The sequence below is a fragment of the Mesocricetus auratus genome, unplaced genomic scaffold (genome assembly GCF_017639785.1).
Source record: "Mesocricetus auratus isolate SY011 unplaced genomic scaffold, BCM_Maur_2.0 Super-Scaffold_100009, whole genome shotgun sequence".
NCBI lineage: Eukaryota > Metazoa > Chordata > Mammalia > Rodentia > Cricetidae > Mesocricetus > Mesocricetus auratus.
The window spans coordinates 4,453,840-4,479,770 of NW_024429193.1; the positions used below are offsets into that span (position 1 = coordinate 4,453,840).

A 25,931-nucleotide genomic window follows, 5' to 3' on the forward strand; every position below is an offset into this window, starting at 1 on the left:
GCTGTATAAAAGCATCCGACTCAATTACAAGACGCAGCACATCCTGAATGTAGCTGGGGACAGCCTTGTCAATCATGCTGGGCTCATGCTACTGTATTCTGCAGCATGTTCACCCCCTGGAGATCTAAAAGTAGGACTCCAACATTAGCATTGACTCTGAGGCTGTGGTAGATACACGCAATCAGGAACTCAAAACTAGGGAGGGTCTCTTTCAGTAGCACATGTTCAAATTGAGCATTTAATCCAAATTTTAGTGAGGATTGAAAACCCATCTCTTCTAGCACATGGAGAATCAAGACTACAAATGCCAGCAAGGCCAGTGGACATGTACGCATGCTCACACACATGCGTACATGTCCACTATATGCTTAGGTCCCCAAGGGCAGTCACCTTCCAGATGCTGCCAGGTCTCGATGTATGTAGGGCCACATAGGTGCACTTGCTTACTGCTGTTAGATGAGCTGGTTTCAGCTCATTTATTTATTTATATAGCTAAGGATTTTAAAATGCTGGTACCAGCTTAGTTTTCTAAAAGAGAGCCTTTCACAGCTGCTGCTGCAGGAGGGTGAAGGAATCCACATGGCCGCATGACTTATAGCCTTCAACAAGCTGAGGGCTGGGACAGTGGCTGACAGTCAGCACTCACTGGACATTTCCTAATGTCATTATTTTCAAGTGCTTCCTTGTGGGCCAGGAATCTGTCCGCATAAGGACACCAAGAGGAACCAAGTGTTTCTCTTGCCTTCAAACCACTCACAGGGAGGAAGGAGGCTCTGAAAGGTACCCGTGTAGAGTAAACCAAGGAAGAAAGTAGCAAATTATACCGGTATCTTTCGTGCCACAAAAAAAAGAAAGGAAAAAAAAGAAAGCTTGACCACAACATGCTAGGGAGGAATATTTATGTTAACTCATGGTTTTGGAGGATTTTAGACTATCGGGTTGGGGAAGGCATGGACAAGTGACTCTCCTCATGCATACTGGGGACAGCATGGACAGTGACTCAGTGTACACACTCAGAAAGGCGTAGGCAGTGATCCAGTTCACACACACAGTAGCAGCAGAGGCATGGACAGTGGCTCAGTGCTAGACAGCAAGAGTATGTGTCAGAGCTCGTCTACTTGACTGGAAACCAAGAGTAGAGAACAAGGCCAGAACCAGGGTCCAGGTTTTAACATTTAAAGGTACTCCTGATGAGTTCTTCCAGTTCCCCCAGCTACACTCCATATCCTAAAGGTTTAAGGCACTCCCTAATTGCGCCACCAGCTCAAAACAAGAGTCAGTGAGGAACACTTCAGATTCAAATAATCACTCCTGAAGAACTAAGGCTGCTCCCTGAAGGGGTTTCCTGGCCAGACTGATAGTAAGGAAGAGTAGAAAGGATTCTTAGACCATATCACATCTGAATTGTATCTTTCAAAATTACTTCTCATTAAATAAATAATGGAAATTGTAAGAGGCAGGTATTGCAGCAGAAAGCAGAGTTGGCAAGGTTCAGACATGTGACAAAGACACCAGTAATTAAGTAGGGAGGAGGTGGTGGATACAAGGCCGTGGTTACAAATGCATACTATCTAAATAGAATTGGAAGCAGATGGCGCAGCCCTTGTATAAGTCAGAGTCTCTATAGACATAAAATCAATAGGAAATAACCATAGGTAGAAAGAAAGAAAAGTAGATAGATAATGATAGATAGATACATAGATAGGTAGATAGATAGATAGTAGACAGATACATGATAAATAGATGATAGATGATTGATAGTTATAAATAGACTAATAGATGTTAGTTTTTTATTTGATTGACTAAAGGTGATATGGACGATTGATGGGTGACACATGGACAGTAGAGATAAGAAATAGATATGAGAGAAAAGTTACGATGGAACTTGGGTCATATGATTTTGACAGTCTGTCAACTTTGAAGCAAGTATGTAACTCAATCCAAGTCTAAACCACCGAGAAGCACTGGGATAACTGTGTATCTTCCAGGGTATGTGTGTCTAAGAACCCCAGTCCTGATGTCCAAGGGCAGGAAAGTCCCTCCTTCAGTAGGGAAAGCTAACCCACCTGCCCTCCACTCTTTTTACTTTCCTGAGCCCCATGCAGATTGCATGGCACCTGCCTGAACTAAGAGCAGGTTGTCTTTGCTACATCATCCATTTGTCACAGTGGTAGTCTCATCTGTAAACACCATGGCACACCCAGATACGGCATTTTTGTGATCTATACGTCATCCCTTGAGCAAGCCAAGTTAATAGTGCCATACCCCTCATGCATATCAACAGTGGAAGCCACCATAGGATCTTAAGAGAATTTAGAATGTGCTTTACTCTTACTTGGCAAAGGCTGGATCAGAGTTCAGAGCACAAGACCAGCTTTTCTTTAGAAATCTGGAACACTCCAATTGGAGAGGTAGCTTGGATAGAAATGGGAAGGTTGGTTTCGACAATTGGAAGATGTGAGCAAAGACTTTCCAACGGATTGAAGAGGTAATACCTGGTGGAGTAACACATCAAAGGTGCCTAATAGGTAAGGAAAAGAAACACAGCTGTGGGAGACGCGCCATTAGAAAAAGAAAGAGCCGAGATGTTGAACCAAGCAGAAAGTGAGCTGGCCAGGATGCAGGAGATTGTTCACCTGGCAAGAGCTGCCCTGGGTGGGATTTGGAGAAAGAAATCAATGTCTGCTTCCCAGATTTGATTTCTCTCTTGGGGCTGTCTTCTCTAACACATCACACGCAATAGAAAACACATACCATACTTTACCTAATCCTGTGTTGTCCCCAGCTATCCTGTCATGCAGATGTACTGAAATCTCAGCCTAAGTCCAAAGAACAGTCTCCTTTTTTTCTTTTGCTCTTTTCTAGAATGGTACCAGCTGGTTCACAAGGAAATGGTTTCCTTAATGCTGAGCTCTTGCTAAGTCCGGGAGGCATCAGACAATGGAGAATAAATGACAATACACTGTAGCCAAGTTTGGGGAGAGACTTCAGAGTAAAAATTTAATTCAGAGTCATGAGTTGGAAATCCCAGAAACAAACACAGCCTTTGGACCTGTGAGAGTGGGGGTCTCTACATGTAGCCTTTAGAAATATGAATGATAGTATACTTAGAGACAGGCTTATGTCACACGCTGTATATATGTGGTCATTGAGTTCTCCACTCCTCTTTAAGCAGCGGTTAATTGTGTCCACTCACTAAATGATCTAGATCTAACATGCCCCGAATGTAATAATCACAGATTAGGTAAACACACTGATATTATGGAGATGTAGGAGAGGAGAACCAGTGGGATTAATCCGGTGTTTGCTGTGCTAATCCTTATCAGTCTATCACGGAAATGAAGCAAGCCACCTGACCACCGCTTGCATCCCAGAAAGAATCGCACTGGTCCAGTAGATGCTGGTCACTGCTTGCATCCCAGGCAGAATCACACTGGTCCAGTAGATGCTGGTCACCGCTTGCATCCCAGGCAGAATCGCACTGGTCCAGTAGATGCTGGTCACCGCTTGCATCCCAGGCAGAATCGCACTGGTCCAGTAGATGCTGGTCACCGCTTGCATCCCAGGCAGAATCGCACTGGTCCAGTAGATGCTGGTCACCGCTTGCATCCCAGGCAGAATCGCACTGGTCCAGTAGATGCTGGTCACCGCATGGCCGTGGCTGATGTCAATGCTCTAGTGCTTCGTTGTGTGGTGGAGATTGCACCAAGGATAGGTAGTGACAGTGCTTAATCTATTCCTGAAGCTCATAATGGCAACAGGGTGTGGTTTTTAAAGTTAAGGCATGCTCTGTGCAGTTACCAGGCAATCCCCAGGAACTGGAACACAGGCCCAGGAGTAGGGCCTGTTTTACCTGATCCCGCCGCCGGAACAGCTGCTCCCCTGGTCTCCCTGGCTCCTCTCTAGATGATTCAGTTTATTGTGGAAAGCTGTGATGTCACTCTTGCCACAGGGCCGTGTGGAATCTTAGGCTGGAGCCAATGCAGAGACGGCAGTTGGTAGCCTTGAAATTTGCAGTAACTCACTGTGACCTTTGACTTCTTTCTCTTCATACCCAAAGATAACCTTAAAAAGACCTCAGACCCCTGATGATCTAAATAAATCAATAAACAATTGGTGGTGTTTTAAACATGCCACCTTCCAGGTTCCAATTACAACAGATCACTTAAACTCTTAGATTTGTGGTTATCAATAACAGTGGCTGTTAACGCTTGTCGGTAGCCAACATCATGCTGCTTGTTTCAGATATGTGTCAGCAAGGACTAAAACCTGTGCTTTGGGTTCAGTTAGGACAAGCGTTGGTGTCACATTGTAGCGAGGGCACAGTCAAGGCCCTGAGCCCATAATTGTCACCATCAAACTGCCTCTTCCCCACTGCACTCATGCTTAGCAAAATTATTGCTTGCTGCGGCAAACTGCTCAATTGGCCCTCCCAGGGCATGTAGAACAAAGCCAGCCTCAGAGTCCAGGCTGCAGTCCCCATGAAGAGCATTTCTTCACTTGTTTGAAGAAGACTTCACCAAAGGCTTTGGGTAAAAGATTATTGAATGAGCTTGCCACAAGGTCTCAACAATTCACTTGACTGTGTTGTGATTTAACAGCCCACTGGACAGAGTATCCATCCCACAGCACCTCTGGATGCTAGGCCTTGGGTCTTCTCCTGAAGTGCAATGGTGAGTCTAATACTGATTAACAATGGTTCATCTTTTTTCACTCTTCATTCGTCAGATGTTGGGGAGTAAAGACGAGCTAGGCTCTTTCCGGTGACATGGTGACTCATCACGTCTCTGTCCCACTCAGTCCGTGCCTCTTCGAATGCTTGCTCTTTGCCGGTTGCTACACTGTGCTCTGCTGACACACCAGGAAGAGGCGTTGTCTCTGACCTCAACAAGTCTGTGATTGTGGCTCAGGGGCAGGCACATAGCCAGGCAAGGAATGCGATTCAGTAGGTGTCGCTGTGGTGTGATGTGAGGTGCTGTGGGAGTGCTTGGGAAGGAGCCCAAGACAGAGCAAGTCAGACATCCAGAACAACAGATTCCACAGAGGAGATTCAGATAGATGGAACAAACCACATCACAGAACTTAAAAACCAAAACATGAAAGCACTGGCGTATGCAGTGATTCGTTTCTTAATGATCCATTCCTTATCACATTTTGTTGAAAATAATGATACCACCTTCCCACTTAGACTGTTATTATACCCGTGTGGTATAATATACCTGTGCCTTTTAACTTTTTAAATTTATTGCCGTTTGGGGGGGTGTGGGTGTGGGTGCAGGTGGGTAGCACTAGCACCCGTGGGGAGAACTGAGGACTTACTAGAATCAGTTTTGTGTTTCCATTGTGGGTCCCGGCATTTCAACTGGTCACTGGGCTTGTGTGGCAAGAGTTTCACTGGCTGAGTGGTCTCAACAGGCCCCATAAGTCCTTTTTCATATAGAATTACAGGGAGGTTGCACTGGTTGCGTGTGGCATGTTTTCAGAGAGGACACGGATAAGTTATAGAGCAGTTTGAGGCCTCTAATTGGCTCTTTGGTAGAAGAGACTCTTAGGCCTGACTTATCACAGTATGTCAAAGTTTCATTACTCAAGATAATGTGAGTTAAAACAAAAGCAATTTTCTCGAATAGTGCTGTTCAATATGGAGACCACTGAGCATAGCTATTTAAAAACTGTATTAATTGAAAGTATCCAAATTACAAATTTCAGTTTCTGAGTCACATTTCCATATTGTAAGTGTCCAACAGCCTACTGCTTACACATATTACAGTACAGAAGCACATCCCATCACTTCAGAGAGGTCCAGTAGGCAGCTCTGCACAGTGCAAGCTAACTATAGTTCAATAAATTCATTTACTCAGGGTAGAAGTTTAAAATTAATTGTACCATTAATTCTTTTGTTTTTAAATTTGGACTTAGTCTCTTTAGATGGCCAAGTTTTCTTTCCAAAAGCAGAAGCCAACATTTTCACAAATCATTTAACATGTTTTCTGTAATAATAAAGCGTATACTTGATGGATGGCCTGACAGTCATCTTCCTGGATCTGAGAACCAGATTTCTCAGCTGTCAGCACAGCCTGGCCACAGGCAAGACTGACCAGCCATCTAAAAGTAGCCACATGCAGCTCAACCACCTCCCTGCAGTGACATAGGGGACCTTCAGATGGAGGTGATCCTGAGTACCTTCACCACTAAGAGTAGAGGACTCAGGAGGCTTCCAGAATCTTCTTTGCACGGTGAAGTGTCAAAGACCACACATCAAAATGGACTTTTCAGATGCACTGCCAGGAAGCAAATAAATTACTCTCATGTTGGACCCCAGAATACGAAAGAACTTCTAAAGGAGACACAGGAGACACACATCAGTTTAACCTCTTCTGAGGGACGGTCCCTCTCCACCCACCAGGATACCTGTTCATGATCTCTGTGCATGTGCCGGGCCTAGGTCAGCACTATCCAGTCATCGGGTAACAGGCTGCAGTCTCAGAATTAGAAAGAAGTAGGAATCTGTCCACTCAGTGGCCATGGATGACTTGACACTTGGAGGAAATGAAATTTGTTCAAAGTAGCCAACAAAGGGATTGCGGGACCCTACCTAGTGAGCCAAGAAAGATGCTGTGATAAATAAGAAACAACAAAGAGCCGTGTTGCTGCCTGGCAAAAAGACTTTTCCCTGGTAGAGTAGTGGTGACATCAACTTTTACACTCACTGGTGAGAGCATAAGTTAATGCAGGTCTTTAGGAAGTAGCTTACTTTAATATGAGCTAGTCTCAAACATATCCACAATATTTGACACGTTATTTTTCACCCTTTAATATACCATAAGTGTCTAGTCTATAATATACAGAAATTCCCATTAAAATATTCTTTGAATAATTTCAAATAACCTAAAATTGAAAAGTGATTAAGTAAATCACAGTAAATGCAGTCATTAAAATGTGTTAACACATAGTTTTAATAGCACAGAAAGTGCTTAATTGCTTAGTGCTTTAGTTTACGAAGAAGGAACTACACAATCATATGTCAACATAGGCTCAATCATAGACCAAAAAGAGGAGAAATTCTCAAAACATTGGAGCAAATATTTTGACAAAGATCACTCACCTGTACTTGATTTTCCAGACTCATAGCAAAGAATTGGACAATTGCTCTCTGTAGTTGATATCAGAACCAAAACAAAGAGGTCCTTTGCCTTAATAATAATATTTTGTATTTCGCAATTCCCTTAACTTTCTCAGTTTCTATAAAGAATGGGTATTAATTTTACAGTTGGTAAAATTAGGACTTGACTCAGAATAATCCAAAAAGCAATTACTTTAAGTTACTTTGAGGGTAACTTCACTACTGGGTATGCTGGAATTAAATGAATAAACAGAATTCAGTGGTGTGGGCTTTCGTATAGATGTAGCTGTTGGGAATTGTATCTGAAAACCAGTAAGATGCAAGCCAATGCTACATTACCACAGACTAGAGCCAGGGTGTAGAACAACTAGGAAGTCTCTCCTCCCTCTGGTGCGGAACAGCTTCAACCAGAACACTGTGTGTTATATACCATTTTCCCTATCATGCGTATGGACAAAAAGGATAGACTCTGTAATAGAAACTCACACTAACTATGAGTTATTATTTAACGGATATAAGAATTACAAACTCGTTCCAGGTTCAGACATTGGTACCTGCATTGAATGATTGTCAGAGGCCTTGAACTTAGGTCTGTACTACCATGATGCTTGATACAAAAAGCATTGAGAAAAGCCAATGACTTTCCATCCATGAGGCATGGTAATCAATGCTTGAAAACAGTGGAATATGGAGCAATCAGGAATCTATAAGCAAACCCAAGGTACAGGGTCTGGATGAGCACTATCTGGAACACCACGCCCTCTGGGGAGACCGAGGGGATTTCGGCAATAAGTAACCTCAGCTGTAACAGAGGGTGACAGCCACCCTCAAGCAGATAATCAGCAAGTCATTTTTCAGGATTAAAACTAAACACGTCGGGGCTGGAGAGATGGCTCAGAGGTTGGGAGCACTGACTGCTCTTCCAGAGGTCCTGAGTTCGGTTCCCAGAGGCCACATGGTGGTTCATGACCATCTACGGTTCAATCTGGTGCCCTCTTCTGGTACGTGGGCAGAACACTGTATATGTAATAAATAAATAAATAATAAATAATGAATCTTTTAAAAAAATTCAACATTTCAGTGTTCTTTCAATAATATTTAAACTTAGCCAGAGAGTGGTGGTGCACGCCTTTAACCCCAGTACTCCGGAGGCAGAGGCAGGTAGATCTCTATGAGTTTGAGGCCAGCCTGGTCTACAGAGTGAGTTCCAGGACAGCCAGAGCTACACAGAGAGACCCTATATTAGAAAACAAAACAAAACAACAACAACAAAAACTATATCTCAAACACAGATGTCTCCTGATACGTGAAGTCCAGTGTAATCCATGCATCATGGTGCACAACGACACTGTGAAGTCTTGAAAATTGTTGTTACATTATTTGTTTATGTGAATAAATGTGCCCATGAGCATGAGACGGAACATACATGGAGGTCAGAGGACAGCTCTCAAGAGGCAACTCTCTCTTTCCACCCTGTGGGTCTCAGGAATCAAACTCAGATGGTCAGCACTGGTGGCAAACGCCTTTACCTACTGAACCATCTTGCTGGCCTGACACTGTGGAGTTTTGTCCAGTCTGGGATCCAGTCTATTTCCTATAGTGTTGCGTACATCTGTATGTTGTGTACATCAGGCTAGTTGAGGCAGCCTGAATGGCTTGCTCCTTTGTTCCTCCATGAGTTCTCTCTGCTCACTCCCTAGACCCAACTGTCAAGTGGGTGGGAAATAAGAAAAATAAACTTAGTGTGAGTCCTCCTCTCTTCTTCAGAGGCCAGGGAGGAAGCCAGCTTAGAGGTCCTGTCGAATCCCATGCAGGTTGCCTTTGGATGAGTCTTGTCCCTTTTCATCTTTCTGGGATAAGCCAGTGAAGTCCGAAACTTTGTTTTGCAGCGGCTGCGGCAGCAGACATGGCGTACCACCACATCAGACCTCCCATCGGCTACTCCATCCCCAAGCCCATCTCGTCTCTGCTGATGCGGGGCTGGAATGCATGTCCCGAAGTGAGTGACTTTGTTTCCTCTTATAAAATGTGTGGTGATTCACAGTCTATGGCTCCAACATCCATTTCCAGTGCTCGTCAGAACAACATGGTGGGGAGAACTGACTGCCTCCTGTGTCTCTCTCTAATGACCCTGGGAGGAGGCCATCAGAAGTTGGGATTTCTTTGTCGCTACTCTCTGGTTTGACGTGTTCCTCACAGTGGATAAGGAAGAAGAGAGGCCTGGAACTGAGAGGTGAAATGCGGTCTTGTCGGCTTCATTGTAATGGGTTTGAGCCAGTGTCTAGAGAAAGAACTCCCTGGGTTGGGAGACGACACACAGCCCCGTCAGTCAGTGTCTAGAGAAAGAACTCCCTGGGTTGGGAGACGACACACAGCCCCGTCAGCCAGCTTTGATTTGGCTTGAGCCGCAGAATCCTTTTCTAGAGAAAACACTTTGGGGTGAGATAGACTCCGGCTGGCCTTTCATGTGATGTAGCAAGCCTGCCACAGACCTCAGGGGACGGGGTCTCTAACAGCTGCCTGAATCTGGCAGCACCAGCCACAAATACCAGTTGTTCCTGGTGTTCTCAGAGGACAGGGCGGTTCTGCACTATCTCCCTTGTACTGGAGACAGCGGGAACTATGGATCTCTCTGCTGTTGCTTTCCCCCATTTGCCCAAATCTGGTGAAGACATCATGGGTCTACCTAAAAGGAGGGCAGTGGCCGGTGCTGAGCTCCTCGTGTGTAAATACCAGAAGACTGCCACTGTTCAGGACAGTGGTTCACGGCTGTTCTTGTCTGTTCTTCAACAACTTGATTCTTCATTCTTCCTAAACCTCTCCCCCAAGAAAGCAAAGGGAGGCTATTACTATTTCAAAAAGTACCCCCAAAGGACAGATAGAGTAAGCCCCACTTTAGACATCTGAATAAAAGGGTATGATTTGCCCTTTCTTTTTTCTTTTTTTTCAGTTATATTGTTTTTTATTTAAATTAGAAACAAGCATGTTTTACATGTCAATTCTAGTTCCCTCTCCCTCCCCGCCTTCCCTGACCCCCACCGACCCCCTATCCCATCCCCTTTCTGCTCCCCAGGGAAGGTTAAGCCTTCCATGGGGCATATTCAAAGTCTGTCATATCATTTGGAGCAGGGCCTAGGCCCTTCCCCATGTGTCTAGCCCCTCTATGTGGAGTGGGCTCCCAAAGTACATTCGTGAGCTAGGGATAAATACTGATGTACTACAAGAGGCCCCATAGATTGCCCAGACCTCCAAACTGACACCCACATTCAGGGGTCTGAATGGGTCCTATGCTGGTTTCCCAGCTCTCAGTCTGGGGTCCATGAGATCCCCCTTGTTCAGGTCAGCTGTTTCTGTGGGTTTCTCCAACCTGGTCTTGACCCCTTTGCTCATCACTGCTCCCTCTCTGCAACTGGACTTCAGAGTTCAGCTCAGTGTTTAGCTGTGGGTGTCTGACTCTGGGCCCATCAGCTACTGAATGAAGGTTCTAGGATGGCATATAAGGTAGTCGTCAATCTCATTATCAGGGAAGGGCATTTAAGGTAGCCGCTCCACTATTGCTTAGATTGTTAGTTGGGGTCATCCTTGTGGATCTCTGGACATTTCCCTAGTGCCAGGTTTCTCTTTAAACCTATAATGGCTCTGTCTATTATGGTATCTCTTTTCTTGCTCTCTTCTATTCTTCCCCAGACTCAACCTTCCTACTTCCTCATGTCCTCCTCTCCCCTCCTCTTCTCCCCTTCTCTCTCTCCTAACTACCTCTCCCATCACCCCATGCTCCCAATTTGCTCAGGAGATCTTGTCCCTTTCCCCTTCTCCAGGGGACCATGTATGTCTCTCTTAGGGTTCTCCTTATTTCCTAGTTTTTCTGGTGTTATGCGTTGTAGGCTGCTAATCCTTTGCTCTATGTCTAAAATCCATATATGAGTGAGTACATACCATGATTGTCTTTTTGTGACTGGGTTACCACATTCAGGATGGTTTCTTCCAGTTCCATACATTTGCCTGCAAATTCCAATATTCCATTTTTTTTCCACTGAGTACTAGTCCATTATGTAAATGTACCACATTTTCCTTATCCACTCTTCAGTTGAAGGGCATCTAGGTTGCTTCCAGGTTCTGGCTATTACAGTTGAACAGATGTCCTTGTTGTATGATTTTTTTTCCTTTTTTTTAAAGCAACACCCAAATCATTACCCAACCTACTATGTCCATAGACACTATTAGAAGAAAAGTGGAGGTTCACATAAAAATATGGTTTCCTTCTGGCCATTCAATCTGATGTGCATTGTATTGAATTTAGAATCATCTCGTAACTAGCAGGGTAACAGCATAAGATCAGAGCTCATTTTTTTGTTCAGATTTGTTTTGTTCATTGTTATAACCCCAGCATCCAGAACAACACATCACAAATGCTCAAAAGCATATTATCTGTAGAATAAATGGACAAGTATGTCTTTTTGCTACCTGTCTAAGTTTTGGTGTCTGGAAAGTTTTATACTGAAAATTGCACGACTTAAAATAGTTTGAGGAGACATTTCCTGGTCTTGCAGTGTGAACCTAGAGAGCATTATCTGGAGATAAATGTACAGAATCCCTCACCCAAAAATTCCCTTCTCTCTGCAGGAAGAGAGTTGCGCCAAGTTTTCACGTGAAATATCAATAAAGGGATCTATTTGTGTGTGTGTGTGTGTGTGTGTGTGTGTGTGTGTGTGTGTGTGTAGGGAGGTTGTTTTAGTGGGAAAGTTGTATTACTAAGGACTGAACTTTTATCAGCACAGAATACAGGCTGTAGGTTCAGGGAGGAAGATGGAGACAAGGTGTCCTTGAACAGCAGAGACACCAAATTGCTGGTAATACTGGACTTTCACTTAAGTCATACCTTGACCCTGGCATCTACCTTGTGACTATGATGTCCTTGTCTCTCCATTGTCTTTACAGTGCCCAGAATGTCATTACCATATCACCATAGGGTGAGTGGTAAGATGATGGGAATAAGGGACAAAGAGTCTGATTTTTGTTTTCCTTTAACAATCAATTTATCAAGTCCCTACTTTACTCTGACCTACTATGGGGTTAGGGATTCAGTGGGGTAGTGTGTTAGCTGAGGACAAGCCAAGATTAAGCTGAATACAAGACTTTAAGAAAATGAACACCAAATCAACTCCAGAAAGTTGAGGGACAGAGAGATCATGTGAGTCCCATGGAAGTCTTCCCAGAAGTGACACTTGGGCAGAGATCAAAATCCAAAGACAAGCAAGCATTCACTGAATAAGGGGCTGATGAGAGAATAAAATCATTCAAGCAAAGAGAAAATGTGTAAGTTCACCCTGAGTAAGGAGATCAAGCAACACTGAAGCCATTGCAGATTAAACCCCTAGGCCGGGTGCCATTTGATAAAAGATCTTCAGATGTAGAAGACTAATGCTATGTTACCCTGCCCATTTCTTCGTTTTCACATTCGTTTTTGAGAATTTCAGACTTGAGTACTACATCCACATCATCTCCACCACCACCTCACCCCCAGGCACTCTCAAAATGTGTAACACAGATCATGTTGTGCCCAAATTCTGAACCCCAAAATCACCAAGAGGCCCATTTCGATGCAAAAGCAAAGAGGCTTTTATTGTAGATGTTTAACGAGCTAACCCCATTAGCTGGGGCCTTCACCCCCCCACCATGGCGAATGGCTGGAGGAAGACCTCAAGCAACCTCAAGGCAGGGATCTTAAAGGGCAGCATAAGGGGAGTGTCTAGGGGTATGAAACAGTCTCAGGATTGGTGCGCTTCCAGGTTTGGGTGACCCGCCCTGTGCTGATTGGTCAACTGATTGTTATGGCCCATAAGCCCTCCCAGGGCGGTTGCTATGCTCTGTACGTCACTTTTGTGCACTGTCCTTAAAGCACACCCAGAGCCATAAAGCACAGCCCCGCCAGCTAACTTCTGATTGGTTCCTTGCCACGGGGAGGGCATCTGACCTTAGTGACCAGGACAGGAACGGCAAGGTCATGCAAGCACATGTTAGCCTGTCATGGCTGCTAAAATGGGGGACTGGTCACTACAATCAAACCCCCAATATCCCAAAGACTGTTGTACTGGCTTAAGTATCTAGGCAGACTAAGGCATTTCCTGCCAGTAACATAAACACAAGGAAGTATGTTCTGTTGTTTTTTGTTCTGTTTTTAAAGGCATGGTCCATGTAATCATGGGTGGCCTGGAACTTGTAATGTAGACCAGGCTGACTTTATAGATATTAGAAGACGTTGGGAAGTCTCAGAAACCACAATATGAATTTACACGTAATTTTAATTTTGTCTCTACAGTGGTAAAAAAAATAACTTATATAACAGAAGTACTTTGTAGAGATATAATTTGTTAGGTATAAAGGATTTCTCATCATTTACTGAAACCTTTGCTTATAACTCTGTTCATGACATAGCTTCTCGAGTCATCTCTGACTGTGTACTACTCACACTACCTGGTGTGTCAGGAGGCGGGTCCCCATCCCCTTCCTGCAGAATGAGCGTTCCTGGGATGGAACCTGAAACTGCACATTCACTCAGCAAGCACCCTGGCAGCACATGCCCAGTAGAGATGAAACTAAGGCATGAAAACTGCAGGGATGTTGTAGGGTCAGAACAGCCCAGGGGCTGATGGCACCATGATCCAGCTGAGTATAACAGGCATTTGTGCGGTTGCCATGGGGACTCGAGGGGACTAGCATAAACCTGAGATCTATTGCAAAGGAAGCGCTCTAAGGGAGAGACAGGCCTTGCGTGTGCCCACGCTCGCACAGGGGGCGACTCTGCTGCCTTCTGAGAGGCAGCCCCGTGTGGAAGAGGAGGCTTAGCCCCTGAACAGCTGAAACACTGGTGGCAACGAAGGGAGAGAATAAAGCTAAGGACTCTTCCGTTACAGAGACGGTACTTTTAAAACATCAGGGAAATGAAAGGCAGAGACAAGAAAGCATTACCCCGTCCATCGCTCAGAGCAGAGGATGCTGGCCATGTGGGAAGGCAGAGGCTCCCCTCACTGCACAAGTGCTTTTCCCACAATGAAGTGGCATCAGGAGAGACAGGAGGGTGACGAGGGAGTGAAGCCCTGGTGGAGAAGCCAAATGAGAACAGACAGGATGAAAGCTGAGCCAGAGATGCCTGATTCTCTCCGCAAGACAGAGGAAGGGGGACGAAGGGCTTTCAAAATGAGAACGGTTCATCACGTGCTGCCAGCGCCACGCAGGAAATAGAAGCAGGGCGCCAGGCAGTGCTCGCAATTGTCCGAGCAATCTGCTGAGCTTATTATAAGTATCAAATATGGCTAGAAGGACATAGAGGCTGGGGCAGATACAAAGATGGGAAAGAGAACACTTGCTTCTGTCTAATCCTCCCCTCGGAAGTATAGTCTTCCGTTCTGTGAACGCGTAGGTGGAACGCCTTACCGGGTGTAAATATTAAACAGCCTAGCTGGCCCTGTAGTTTTCAGGTAAATGTGACTTCCAATAGAAGAGGTTTACTCAACCCTTGCCTTTGAAATCCAGTGTTTATAAGCATGTTTGGTCCCTCTGTGCAAGGAGAGATGATTCTCCCAGCAAATAGCAGTGGCAAGCTCGACTGGAGAGCTGGAGAGACCAACCCTCCAAAGATTCATGTTAATGGGTTATTTGGTTTTCAGAGCCTTGCATTAATAACAATTGACAATAAAGCTCGTTAAAATTCCTTTTGTTCTTGAGCCCAGTCACTTTGCTTTTCAAACCTGTTTGCCTTCTTAAAGGACAGAAGCTGAGATCGCCCTCTTCTGGACTTAAAGGATTTTTCAGATTTTACAGTTGACTTGGTAGTCATCATTCTCTCTCTCTCTCTCTCTCTCTCTCTCTCTCTCTCTCTCTCTCTCTCTCTCTCTCTCTCTCTCTCTCTCTCTCTTTCTCAGAGGAATAGCAAGTTTTTAAAGACTTCAACTTAAGACCTAAGGAAACTATCGACAGAGATTACAAACGGGTAAAATTTACCACTGTGCAGTACAATTAACAAATATGGCTGAATTTTCATGCCACCTAATTAGGAAAACAGATGAGGCACACATGAATATATAATCATCAGTATAGACAGCAAAATTGTAATAGCACTAATTGAGGCATGCACAACCATTTCCATAAAATACACATCACATGCAAAAATGTCCTTTTCATGCTGCATCTTTCATTCCTTTGAGGCTTTTTAAATCTTTGGTTGATTTTCCAAGACGAGGCAAAGGTTTCCATGATCCCATTCCTTGAAGGAGCCTGTTCACTCAACGGTAGGGAACATACTCCTGCCTGTATTTTCCTCTTTTGTGCTATAGCTGACTATGAGCTTCTGTTTCACTGGAAATGAAGAATTACCGAGAATGTATGCCCTAAACAGTGCGTGTTCAGCATACACAAGGGTTAGAGACTTTTCTGGTCCTTCAGAAGACAGCCTAAGCAGGAAATGCGTGTTATAAAGTTTGCTGCCTCCTGCTCCCTGAAAGTGGTGGACTAGAGTCCCCAATAGACAGCGGGTGTGGTTCAGGTTTGCAAGCAGCGTTTTCAGTTCCCTTAGGAATTAGAGGCACCCCGTTTTTCTGCCTCAGAATGGGTGATATTCAACTCCCATGAGCTGTAGGAAGCTCCTGGCATCCCCACTGTCCCAGCACCGTCCCTGTGTGCGCTGACATCTGGTGGGTCGTCTCCAGGGTCTCTACAGCAAGACTGATGGTTGAGAGTGTGAAGATCTGCCTCCCCCTGCAGCGGGCTGGTTTTGACTTTTCTCAAGTCTTCAATGGAAGCTGTCTCCTTCTCAGAGCCGGGATAGCTCAACACAAGTTTCTCCTTCCCCTCACCTTCCCCAGGCTGCTGCCTTTCATCCGTGGTACCTGACTGTATCACCCATCTTACTGCACTGGAATTTCCCTTCCTCTCATCAAGGGCTTTCTTCTGTTCTCCGGCCCCTGCCCGTGTTCCTGGTGCTTCTCCGCGATTGTCCCCCAGCGATGCACTTCTGGTGCTATTTCCACCTTCGCTGCTGCTACATAAGTGGCCAAGGGCTTGGCTCCCATGGGGAGATGAGCAGAACTCCTTGAGATGTTCCGTTCCTTTTGGGTCTGGAACAGAATGTGGCATCATGAGTGGCACGTTGTTGTGGGGCTGCATCCAGGCAGTGGGAGAGGAGTCCAAATCCTCCGTGCAAGAATTCTTGTTTCCACTATCAATTCCTTCCCCGCCCATAATACACGTTTGCACACTCTCCTGTGATATTTTCGGTCAATTCACTAATGGTTTTCCTTCACTTCCAGGCTGTCCATGGTCTAACTTTGGCTCTTCCTGCTGCCAAGCTTGGCTGTCACCTGAACTGTGATCCCTGCTGCAGGTGTCAATCACCTGCTCATTGAGGGACAGTGTAAACTGGTTTAGCTCGCTGGCCTTTGACTTGCCCTGGTCCACGTTTTGAGTAGACACCATGACCGCGTGGTCAGTGGCTCCCTTAGAATGTTGAGACGGTAAAACACCACTCTCCACGCTTCCCAAATGGGCTGGGGAGGGACCCATAGCTTCTGTTTGTAGCCGAGTGGCATTTTCCACTTGTGCAGGTATAAACACGGGGCGTGAGCAGGGGCACTCGGCAAGCTTGGCTGTAGGCTGAGGCTCTGTTGGCGAGCTTCCGCAGGGAACGTGGCCCACTGGGCCGCAGCCACCCTGCAGCACGGAGCCCAGATTGCCTACAGACAAGTTGTCAACTCGGCGGAGGCCATTTCCTTCCTGGTAAGGGGTCTGCTGTGGGACACTTTCCAGCGGTTCCTTTGAACAAGTGAGTTTCACCTGGTTGCTCCTGTCTGGCAGCTGAGAACTGACAAAAGACATGGGTGTTGCTTTGAATTTGCTCTCAAAAGTTCTGACTGTTTTCCGGGGGGGCATCCGTGTTTGTTTATGTCTCTTGGGGAGTTCTTTTGGGAACTCCTCTGGGTGGACCCTAGCTTTTCCAAAGGGGTGCAAGTCTAACTTGATCCTTAAGCTCCGTCCCTTTGCTTTCTCGCCCGGGTGGGACTGCTTGAGTCTGTCCCTTTTCAGAACCCGTTGCTCTGAAAGCCATTCTTTTGAACCCTTGACCTCCTCCAGGCTGGTATGGTTTTTGAGATCCAAGGAAGTCTGGTAGTGGCTTTCAATCTCTAGCTGTCTCTTGGAGGCTGGTGTTTCTGCTGATGCCACCAACCTGTTTCCCCCATCTAAACCAGGATCATGGTATTTAACCCTCCTTGTAGAATGTGACTTCTTGGTTTTTGCTGACAGCTTCGATCTGCCTTTGTCCCTTTGACTTCTGAGGAATTTCCCTGTTGCTCTGTTGATCCGGATCTGTTCTCTCTCAGGTTTTGTGTGCTTTCTGCAATCTGGCTCCCTCTCTTCCATATAATCTTGAAATTCACCCCAGGACACATATTTGCAGGTAGAGGGAGTGTTGGAATGAAAATCCAGAGGCTTGTTCCTCTTTAAGAGGCCATGGCGATCATCGTACCCTACTCTTTGTCTGTCGGAGGCCCTGCCCACAGCCTGTTTCTCTGGCTCCCACCGCTTGGAGGAAGAGCTGCTGATGAAATGCCTCTGTCCAGGTGGCCGAGTAGGATTGTCTCCTTTTCCTATTGGAGGCTGCCATGATTTGTCAGTTAAATGCTCCCCAAGACTCTCTCTTGCCAAAGCTGAGGTGGAGGCCACAGATCTGCTTCTAAATGTGTCACTGCTCACATCTGCTGAACAACAAATACAGGGATTTACCACTGGGCATAATTGTAGTATCCCAACCAACCAGAGGCCTAAGAACCTTATGAAAATCATGAGATGATTCCTTTAATTATCATACTTCCTGAGTATGTCCTAATTTTCTGCCAACATGAAAGAGAACCCTTGGCTGTTTGGTATGTTAGCAATGATGTTCATTGTAGTCACCTATCTGTCAACTGTGAGGCTGTGACATTAGGATTTAAATGACATTCATATTAACTCGTATTCAGATTTAGTCATGGTTATATTAGCTTTAAAGGTGGATGACATCAGAATTCTCTTCAAATGGCATAGTAAGATTTTCTTATTGATTTTCCATTTTAGAATACAAATTTGGAAAAATGTATATGAAATATTAAGTAATCTTCAGGTCTTAAACAGAGTAACCTAGACAGCAAAAAAATACTTTTTTTTATTAATGAAGGCAGAAGGCCTTATCTTCTTTTACTTCCTGCAATATAATACAGTATCCACTAATGATTTATTAATAAGTAGACAATTTGGCATATTGCCTGGTAACAATATCTGCCTATGACTTTTAAATGGTAAATATATTATATATAGGTAAATATATTATTAATAATACACATTCAATAATATCAATGAAAAGCTACTATTATTTGTGTTCATAGGAAGAACTAGTCAATGCACTGAATATTATACATTTATGTAGTCACAAGAGACGTGGTCCATTGCAGAAGAACTGTTCTCCTAGGACTTTTAAGGGCAAGGGAATGCATTCAGATGTTTAATGTTTCTCTCCAGTTACACAACAGAACTATAGGCCAGTCTATCTGATTTCTACCCACAATGAATAGAACTATGCCTCACAAGCCTACTTCTGCTTGTTTCATGAAACTCTTTTATTTAGAGAAAAAGAAAGGAAAAAAATGTGCATTGATTAAGGCAAAGGAAGGGATAAAGTAAACCCTGGCCTAGAATGTCACCAAACCCTAAGACCTGCCTTCAGCCTCGAGTGTAAATGCGAGGAAGCTGCTGGCGTGAAAAGGTTGGGTTAAATGGGAAGTGAGTGTGGGTGTAAAGTCTGTCCGGTTGATGGTCTTCATCAGTTTTCCACAAATTCTGGAAACTGAAGGTAAACAGCAAGAACTACTCAGCTAGATGATTTCTCACCCCGTCTCTGAAACCCCTAGGAGTCTGTTAAGAAATCCCACGCTACAGGCATAAACTCAAGACTTTTCTTCAGTATGGCTGTGACTGTTTCCTTGAGGTGTCTCCTCAAGGTCCCCATTGATGTGACAGACCAGTGTTCCCATATGAAGCAAAGTCAGTGCTGTAGAGGGTCAACCAGCCACCTTCCCCTTGTGTGCAGGACTTCCCACAGACAGAAATAGCCAGGCTATGGATACTGCTGAAAGCTAAAAGGAAATGAAAAAGCTAAGCCCTTATTTCTATTTCTTATAAAGCAAAACCAATCTTTTCTGATTTCTGTGGCAGTTGTCCTTTTTTTTTCCCCTTGGCCATCTTTGTCTGGAATCAAACCATCAGCCCCAAGGAACCAGCAAGAAACGCAGTCAGATAAACTCACTTCCAGCTTTATGCCACATAGGAAATAAAATACAGTTTCGTTTTTATCCTGTGGTGCCCAAATCCAGCCTTAGGGCCAGATTCCCACATGGCTCCTCTGTCATTCATTTTCCAACAGAAAGCCTTGCTTCTTCCAAACCAGCAGAAATAAGTGGCAGAGCCTCCTTCCTGAGCCACTGGGTGAGTCTGCACTGCAGGGCTAGAAAGCATTGCCCCAGAATTCAGGAAGAAAGCCGCTTGATTCATTGCCTCCACGTAGGTACCGGCAATGCCCTTGGACAGCAGGTTGGATGTCACCGCCAGGTTCACCGGGCTCCCAACATGGGACAATGAATTAAGCCCTGACTTTCCCAGAACGGAGAAGTTATCGTCCTTGACAGCACAGCAGGAAGAGTGTGCTTCTTGACATAGTTCCTGAAATGAATCTCTGGCGTTAAGAGGCCGTTCTTCTCAAATGCCATGCTCTGGGGAGGCTGTTTACCGCAGATTGGCGTCAGCGCTCAGAGGATGTTGGGATGAAAGCTGGTACCCATCCTCTCATAAATCTTAGCAATGCTGCCATTGAAGAGGTTTCCTCTCTTTCCTTTTCTAAGCATCCTTAGGTGTTGGGCTTCAGCATTCACTCTCCAGGCAGGGGAGGAACGTTCAGTTCCAGAGGCTGAGGAGGCTGCATCAGCAGCTCACCCACATGGGCACAGTGATACAGACTCAGACACAGAGACTCACACTCCCTCCATACACAGGAGCCACACTCCCACTCACAGAGACACACCAGCTGACAGGCACACACACACACACAAACACAGGTACTCAGACATGTACATGTTCATGTTTATATACACACAAACACACTTATACACAAGCACACATACATGTACTTAGACATGCACAGGTGTGTGTTCTCTATCTATCTATCTATCTATCTATCTATCTGTCTGTCTGTCTGTCTGTCTGTCTGTATCCCAGTATGTCTTTGTATCTCCAGAGAAGGAAGAAAAACAGACTACAGTGAATTTTATAGCACTTCTCTGCTAGAGAAATTGAAAAAGAAAGTTCCCTCCTTCTGAGAAACCGAGCACAGCGGGATTTTCTAACAGACAAGCTCACCTGTTTTTCTTGTTTTGTGTTGTGGTGGGATTTGAGACTGGACTTCGTGTTTCAGGTTGCTTAGCGTTCCGGCTGTCTTTGGACATCTTGTAACTAAGCTTGCATCATAAAGATCTTTCTTGTCCCCCGGAGGCTCCAAGCATCTTGCCCGGAGAAGCGCATCACCCCGGCAAGAGTAAGCACTGTCTGTGCCATGGTCTCTCCCTCTCAGCTTTCTGAACGATGCATCCAGGGCCGTGGGCCTGGAGGGCAGCGTTGCTGGACGGCTGTTTTCCCGTCTAGGTGGTATTTCCTTTCTGAAGCCCACACAGGACATGGCCTCTGCCTCGTTTCCCCGAGTCAAGTGGCAGTTACACCAGCCTCCAGCGCAGCCACCCCTTTCTTCAGGAGCACACGGGGATTCAGCGAGGGCTCTGCAGCGTAGGCTTCTGGATGTGCGTTCACTTGCCCTGCCTCGTTGGAGTTTCCAGTTAAATATGACTAACCCTGCACATGTGAGACCGACGGCCCCTGTGACAGATGGAAAGACCGTTAGAAGGGTGACATGGGGAAATGTGACTCTCACACACGTGAAGGCATAGGAGGCACCCGTCACCACAGGAAAGCTATCAGGTCAGACAGAGCCTGCTTTAACCGGCTTCATTCTGCTCTGCCGTTTGCATATTAAAAATCATAGGGTCGGGGAGGTGGTTCCCTGAATAAAGAGTGCTTTCTGCACAAGCATCAGTACCTGAGTCCAAATCCCCAACACGCCTGAGAAAATGTGGGTGTGGCCACATGTGCACTGTAGCACCAGAGCTGAGGGCAGGGGCAGAGACTGGAAGATCGCTATGGCTTGATGGCTGCCAGCGTAGCTGTAGGTTCAGTGAGAGACCCTGCCTCAAGGGAACACAGTGGAGGCTGGTACAGTATTACACTCCCACACCCTCCTCTAGCCGCCAGGTCACACAGCTATACACACACGACAGGCTTACCCCGCAACACACACATACACCAGACATTATTTGAAACAATTATAACAGCGCCTGGAGTCCCTTCGGTAGGAAATGGAGTTTTGTTAGAGACTTCAGCTCATTCATTCAACATAAAAGGATTATCATCAGCTTACGGAAAAGACATTTTAATTCTCAGTTTGCTTTTTTTGCATAGTCATAAATAATAAAAAGAAGACAATAGCTGTTGGACACCCTGAAAGTCTCAAGACCCTAATCCTCGATGACAAGTTGACCCCACATGCCTTGGGCTTAGTTCACCCAGTCCTGAAGACTCATCACCAGTGGCATTGAGCCAGCAGAAAGGCCAAACTCCTCCCTGATCTGAATTTCTCCCCATCCATCCTCCAAGTTTGATGCTGCCAACATTTACTTGTCTAGAGGATCTGTTGAGCCTTTGCTGTGTTCACGGTGACTCTAGTGGCACCGTCTCCTTCTGCATATTTGATTTCATTGTTCTTTAAAAATCTAAATCAGTACCTCCAAACTTCTCGGGGCTGTTCTGGTTTCTGTTTGTTTTTGTTTTTGTTTGTGTTTTTTCCTCCCAAATCTGCCAAAGGGATGCTTTTGTTGTTTTGTTTTCTCTCATCTTGTAAAAGAATTCTGTTTCCTGTGACCCTCGAGGGATGATATCTAGTTTCAGACGGCCTGGCCACTGTCATTTGTGTACTAGGTAGACCCGGATTGACACCCCCTCTCCAGGTAAAACTGGTGTCATACCCCATCCCCAACTGCCAACCACGCATGCCTCCTTTGTTTCACAGAGGTGACGACAGTGGGTCACAGGGTCCACACTGCCTTCATTTTGCCCATTCCCCGGTTTCTGTTGTTTGTTTTTTTTGTTTTTTGTTTTTGTTTTTTTTTTGCTCCTCTTCCAGAATTAACCATTGTTCAGAAACAGAATTTTTCAGTCTTTTTCACCACCCTGACACCAAAGCCCAAAGCTCAGACACGAGGAGGGCACCACAGTAACAAGGTGTGTTGAGTACAGCAGAGGGCATTATTTCCAGCACTCTGAGAGCACTGGGGGGGGTGCTCTCTAGCCTAAGGAACCACCTTGGTGGTGAGGAAGACCCACAGAGCACCAGCACCAGCCGGGCAGGGGGTCTGCCTCTTGCTGTGTGACTTGGGGCAAGCCTCACTCTGAAATAAAGGTTGAGGCTGAGACAAAGCAGCTGACTACATGGGTCTCATTGTCGTTAGGAGGACACCAAGAGTGAGCACATCCTTTTGAATGGGAAACGGGAGGGGGCTGGCGGACCACATTGTTATAGATGAGGATTAAAGACAATTGAAATTTCTGGCAAAAAATCCTCCAACTGGATTTTGGACCTGGTCCTGTGGACAAAGGTGCAGGTCTGAGGACTGGAGGTTGGGCCCCCCAGAACCCATGGAAACACCGGGCAGAAGCCACCGATTATTAGTACTAGTGGCAGTTGGAGACAGGGGACCACCCCAAATTCTGTTTGCACATCTTTCTTGAGAACATTTGGAATTCTGAGACAGAATTGACCCACATCGTTAAAGCCTCCTGTTATTTTAACAAGATTTTGGAATCTTTTAGAACCTATGCTCATCTATACAGATAAAGAGCTGTTCCCTCACAAGACACATTTCTAAGTGTCTGGTTCTAAAAATAGTTGTAAAAGATTCTGTGTTGTGATATCCCCCAAGCGGTGCCCTATGGAGCTGGTGTGCTGAAACTCATCGTAGTCAGAAGCTTGGCAGATGTTCATGCGATCCCTTCCTCTTTAGGGTTGAGAACACTCATTGGAAAATGGGAAGCTGCACACAAGCTGCCATGAACATGCCTACGTCATACATGCTCCATGCCTGTGTCATACATGCTTCATGCCTGAATCATGCATGTTTCATGTCTGCATCATACGTGCTCTATGCCTGTGTCATACATGCTTCATGCCATGTGACCTGGAACTTCCTAATTCGATCTGAATCCTGTGACCTGTGACTTGGCTGTACAGGTGCCTGAGTTTCCTCTGGAATACCTGTTAATTATCCACTGGGCATTCAGGGTACATCCGGGGAAAATTTACTGCTATTGTGATGATTCTGCCATTTGTAGTAAATAATCTCTTTGAATTTTAGATTACTGATGTTGTTACACAGATGTAAAAGGAATTTGTTTTTCTTGTAAGTTTGAGGGAGTTTGATGGCTCCTGGGTAGTCACTATATTGGCCAGTTTCCATTAGAAACGCAACTGGAGTCAAAGAGCTCATGTCCAATTCATTCACTTGGAACTTCTTCTCAAATAATGGACCATAGCAAAGAATCCACTGCTCAGTCTTGTACAACACTGGTGAGCCTCTGCCCCACGGCCACACAGAGAGACATATACACAGACACACTCAGAGGGATGCACACACACCCAGTCATAGACATAGACACACACACACACACACACACACACACACACAGAGAGAGAGAGAGAGAAAGAGACAGAGACAGAGACAAAGACAGAGAGTAGGAAGAGAAAGAGGGGAGAAAAGGAGGAGGAAAAGAATTAAAATCGTACAGACAGGCACATGCACAGACACACAGAGAAAAGCATGCGCACATGTTCACACACACACAGTCAGACACACAGAGAGACACAGACACATGCTTCTAATTACCCTGTGTCTATTTTACCCCATGCACTGAGATCATTCTAAAACACACAGAGAGAAAAATAACTCAAGAAATTTCAATTAATGGCAAGTACTGTGTATCATTCATCTGGCAAGCTATGATAGCCAATGCATTTTAAAACTCCATTACTCTTAAAAATTGAGTGATGTCTACCCATTTGTTGGCCTGGGCCAAGTGTATAAAAGAGATGGAAAAAATATGAGTCCTCAAAGAACACCAAGCCCTGCAGCAAAAAAAAAAAAAAAAAAACAAACAAACAAAAAACAGAGGCACATCATGCATAGTCCCTTGCTCTAAGTCACACAGCTTGTCGGGAGGGAGATAGGGTTCAAATCTTCACAGTCATATGCTTGCTTAGAGACTCGGTGACTGCACCCCACAGGCTCTGTATGTGAGGGGTCTGCAGTTGTCCAGCTGACACCTTCATGTGGTTCTGAAAAGTCCACTGGCAAATATTTAAATGCAGCATCTTTATTCTTTGAAAATTCCATACTCTTGTATAACGTTGAGTTTTAAAATTATAAATGTTTATTTTGCATACACAGACACACACACACACAAAGAGACACACTCAGAGAGAGAGAGAGAGAGTGAGAGAGAGAGAGAGAGAGAGAGAGAGAGAGAGAGAGAGAGAGATGAGAGAGAGAGAGAGAGAATTGGGCCAGTACACGATGGACACTCACTAGGAGGTAAGAGAACAATGAAGGAGTGGTCTCTCTGCCCTCTGTGGGTCCCACAGCAGGTCTCAAGCCATTGGACATGGAAGCAAGTGTCTTTACTCACTGAGCTGTCTCTTCTGTCTCCACTGGCCACTTTTCCAGGGAGAAACCGTGCACAGATGTGAGTGACCCAAGGGAAGACTACCGCTCACTGTGCTCACCAGGTCTTTGAACCTTTTCCTAGCGTCCTAGCAAATAAACTCCAGTGCTGAGTGGTGAGTGGTTACTGAAATAATAGACAAACTAGTCCCGGGTCACAGTCATGAGAAGAGGAAATCTAGGTAACAAGTTAGTTATTCCAGGCTGTATAGTCACACCCGGACTGGACTCCTTCCTCCTCAGGCCCCTGTCTCTGTCTTGCAACCTCTCTCTTTAACCATGTCTGCTGATGTCGCTTCACCAAGCTCTCTGCATGTCAAGAACACACCGTAGAGGGAGGAGAAAAAGAGGGGAGGGGCTACTGTCCCCTGGTATACCTGCGAAGCCAAGCACAGTCATCAGAGCCACATCCTGCCCCGGGAGGAGGGCACGCCTGTCCTTTCGAGCCAGAGTGAGGTTGTGACCCTTGGAGTCACAGTTGGCCTCCGACAGCCTCAGCATGCTCTTTGCAGCGGCAGAGGCCACATCTGGAGGAGACACCCGACAGCTTAGGTCCTTCCTATCACGGAGCGTGCGAGCTGGGGACTTCGCGAAGTTCCTTAGAAAGCGGGCCAGCTGGTAGGGGTCGCAGGTGCAACCCCACTGTTTCCCCTCCAACCTCAGGAAGCTGAGCTGCTTCAGCGGGGTAAAGGCATCCGGCGGCACGTGAGCTAGCACATTTCTAGAAAGGTCCACCTCCCGCAGCCGGGGCAGGGGCCGAAAGGCGTCCTTCTCGACGAAGGAAATGAAATTGTTGGATAGGTCCAGATGCCAGAGCCTGGGGAGGTTCGCGCCTCTGAAAGAACTCCGCGTGAGGTTCGTGATCTGATTTCCATCCAGCAGGAGTCGGCTCAGGGCCCTGGTGTCCCGGA

The 25,931-nt window shown here is 45.6% G+C and overlaps 1 protein-coding gene across 2 annotated transcripts in view; it reads left to right on the forward strand.

Annotated features, from left to right (window-relative positions):
* Positions 1-25,931, forward strand: part of Tnni3k (TNNI3 interacting kinase) — a 266,104-nt gene that overhangs the window by 189,265 nt on the left and 50,908 nt on the right. For both annotated transcript variants that reach the window (XM_040751553.1, XM_040751554.1), the window contains exon 21: positions 9,013-9,122. In XM_040751553.1, coding sequence (XP_040607487.1) covers positions 9,013-9,122 — 110 coding nt within the window. The remainder of the gene's footprint in view (positions 1-9,012; positions 9,123-25,931) is intronic.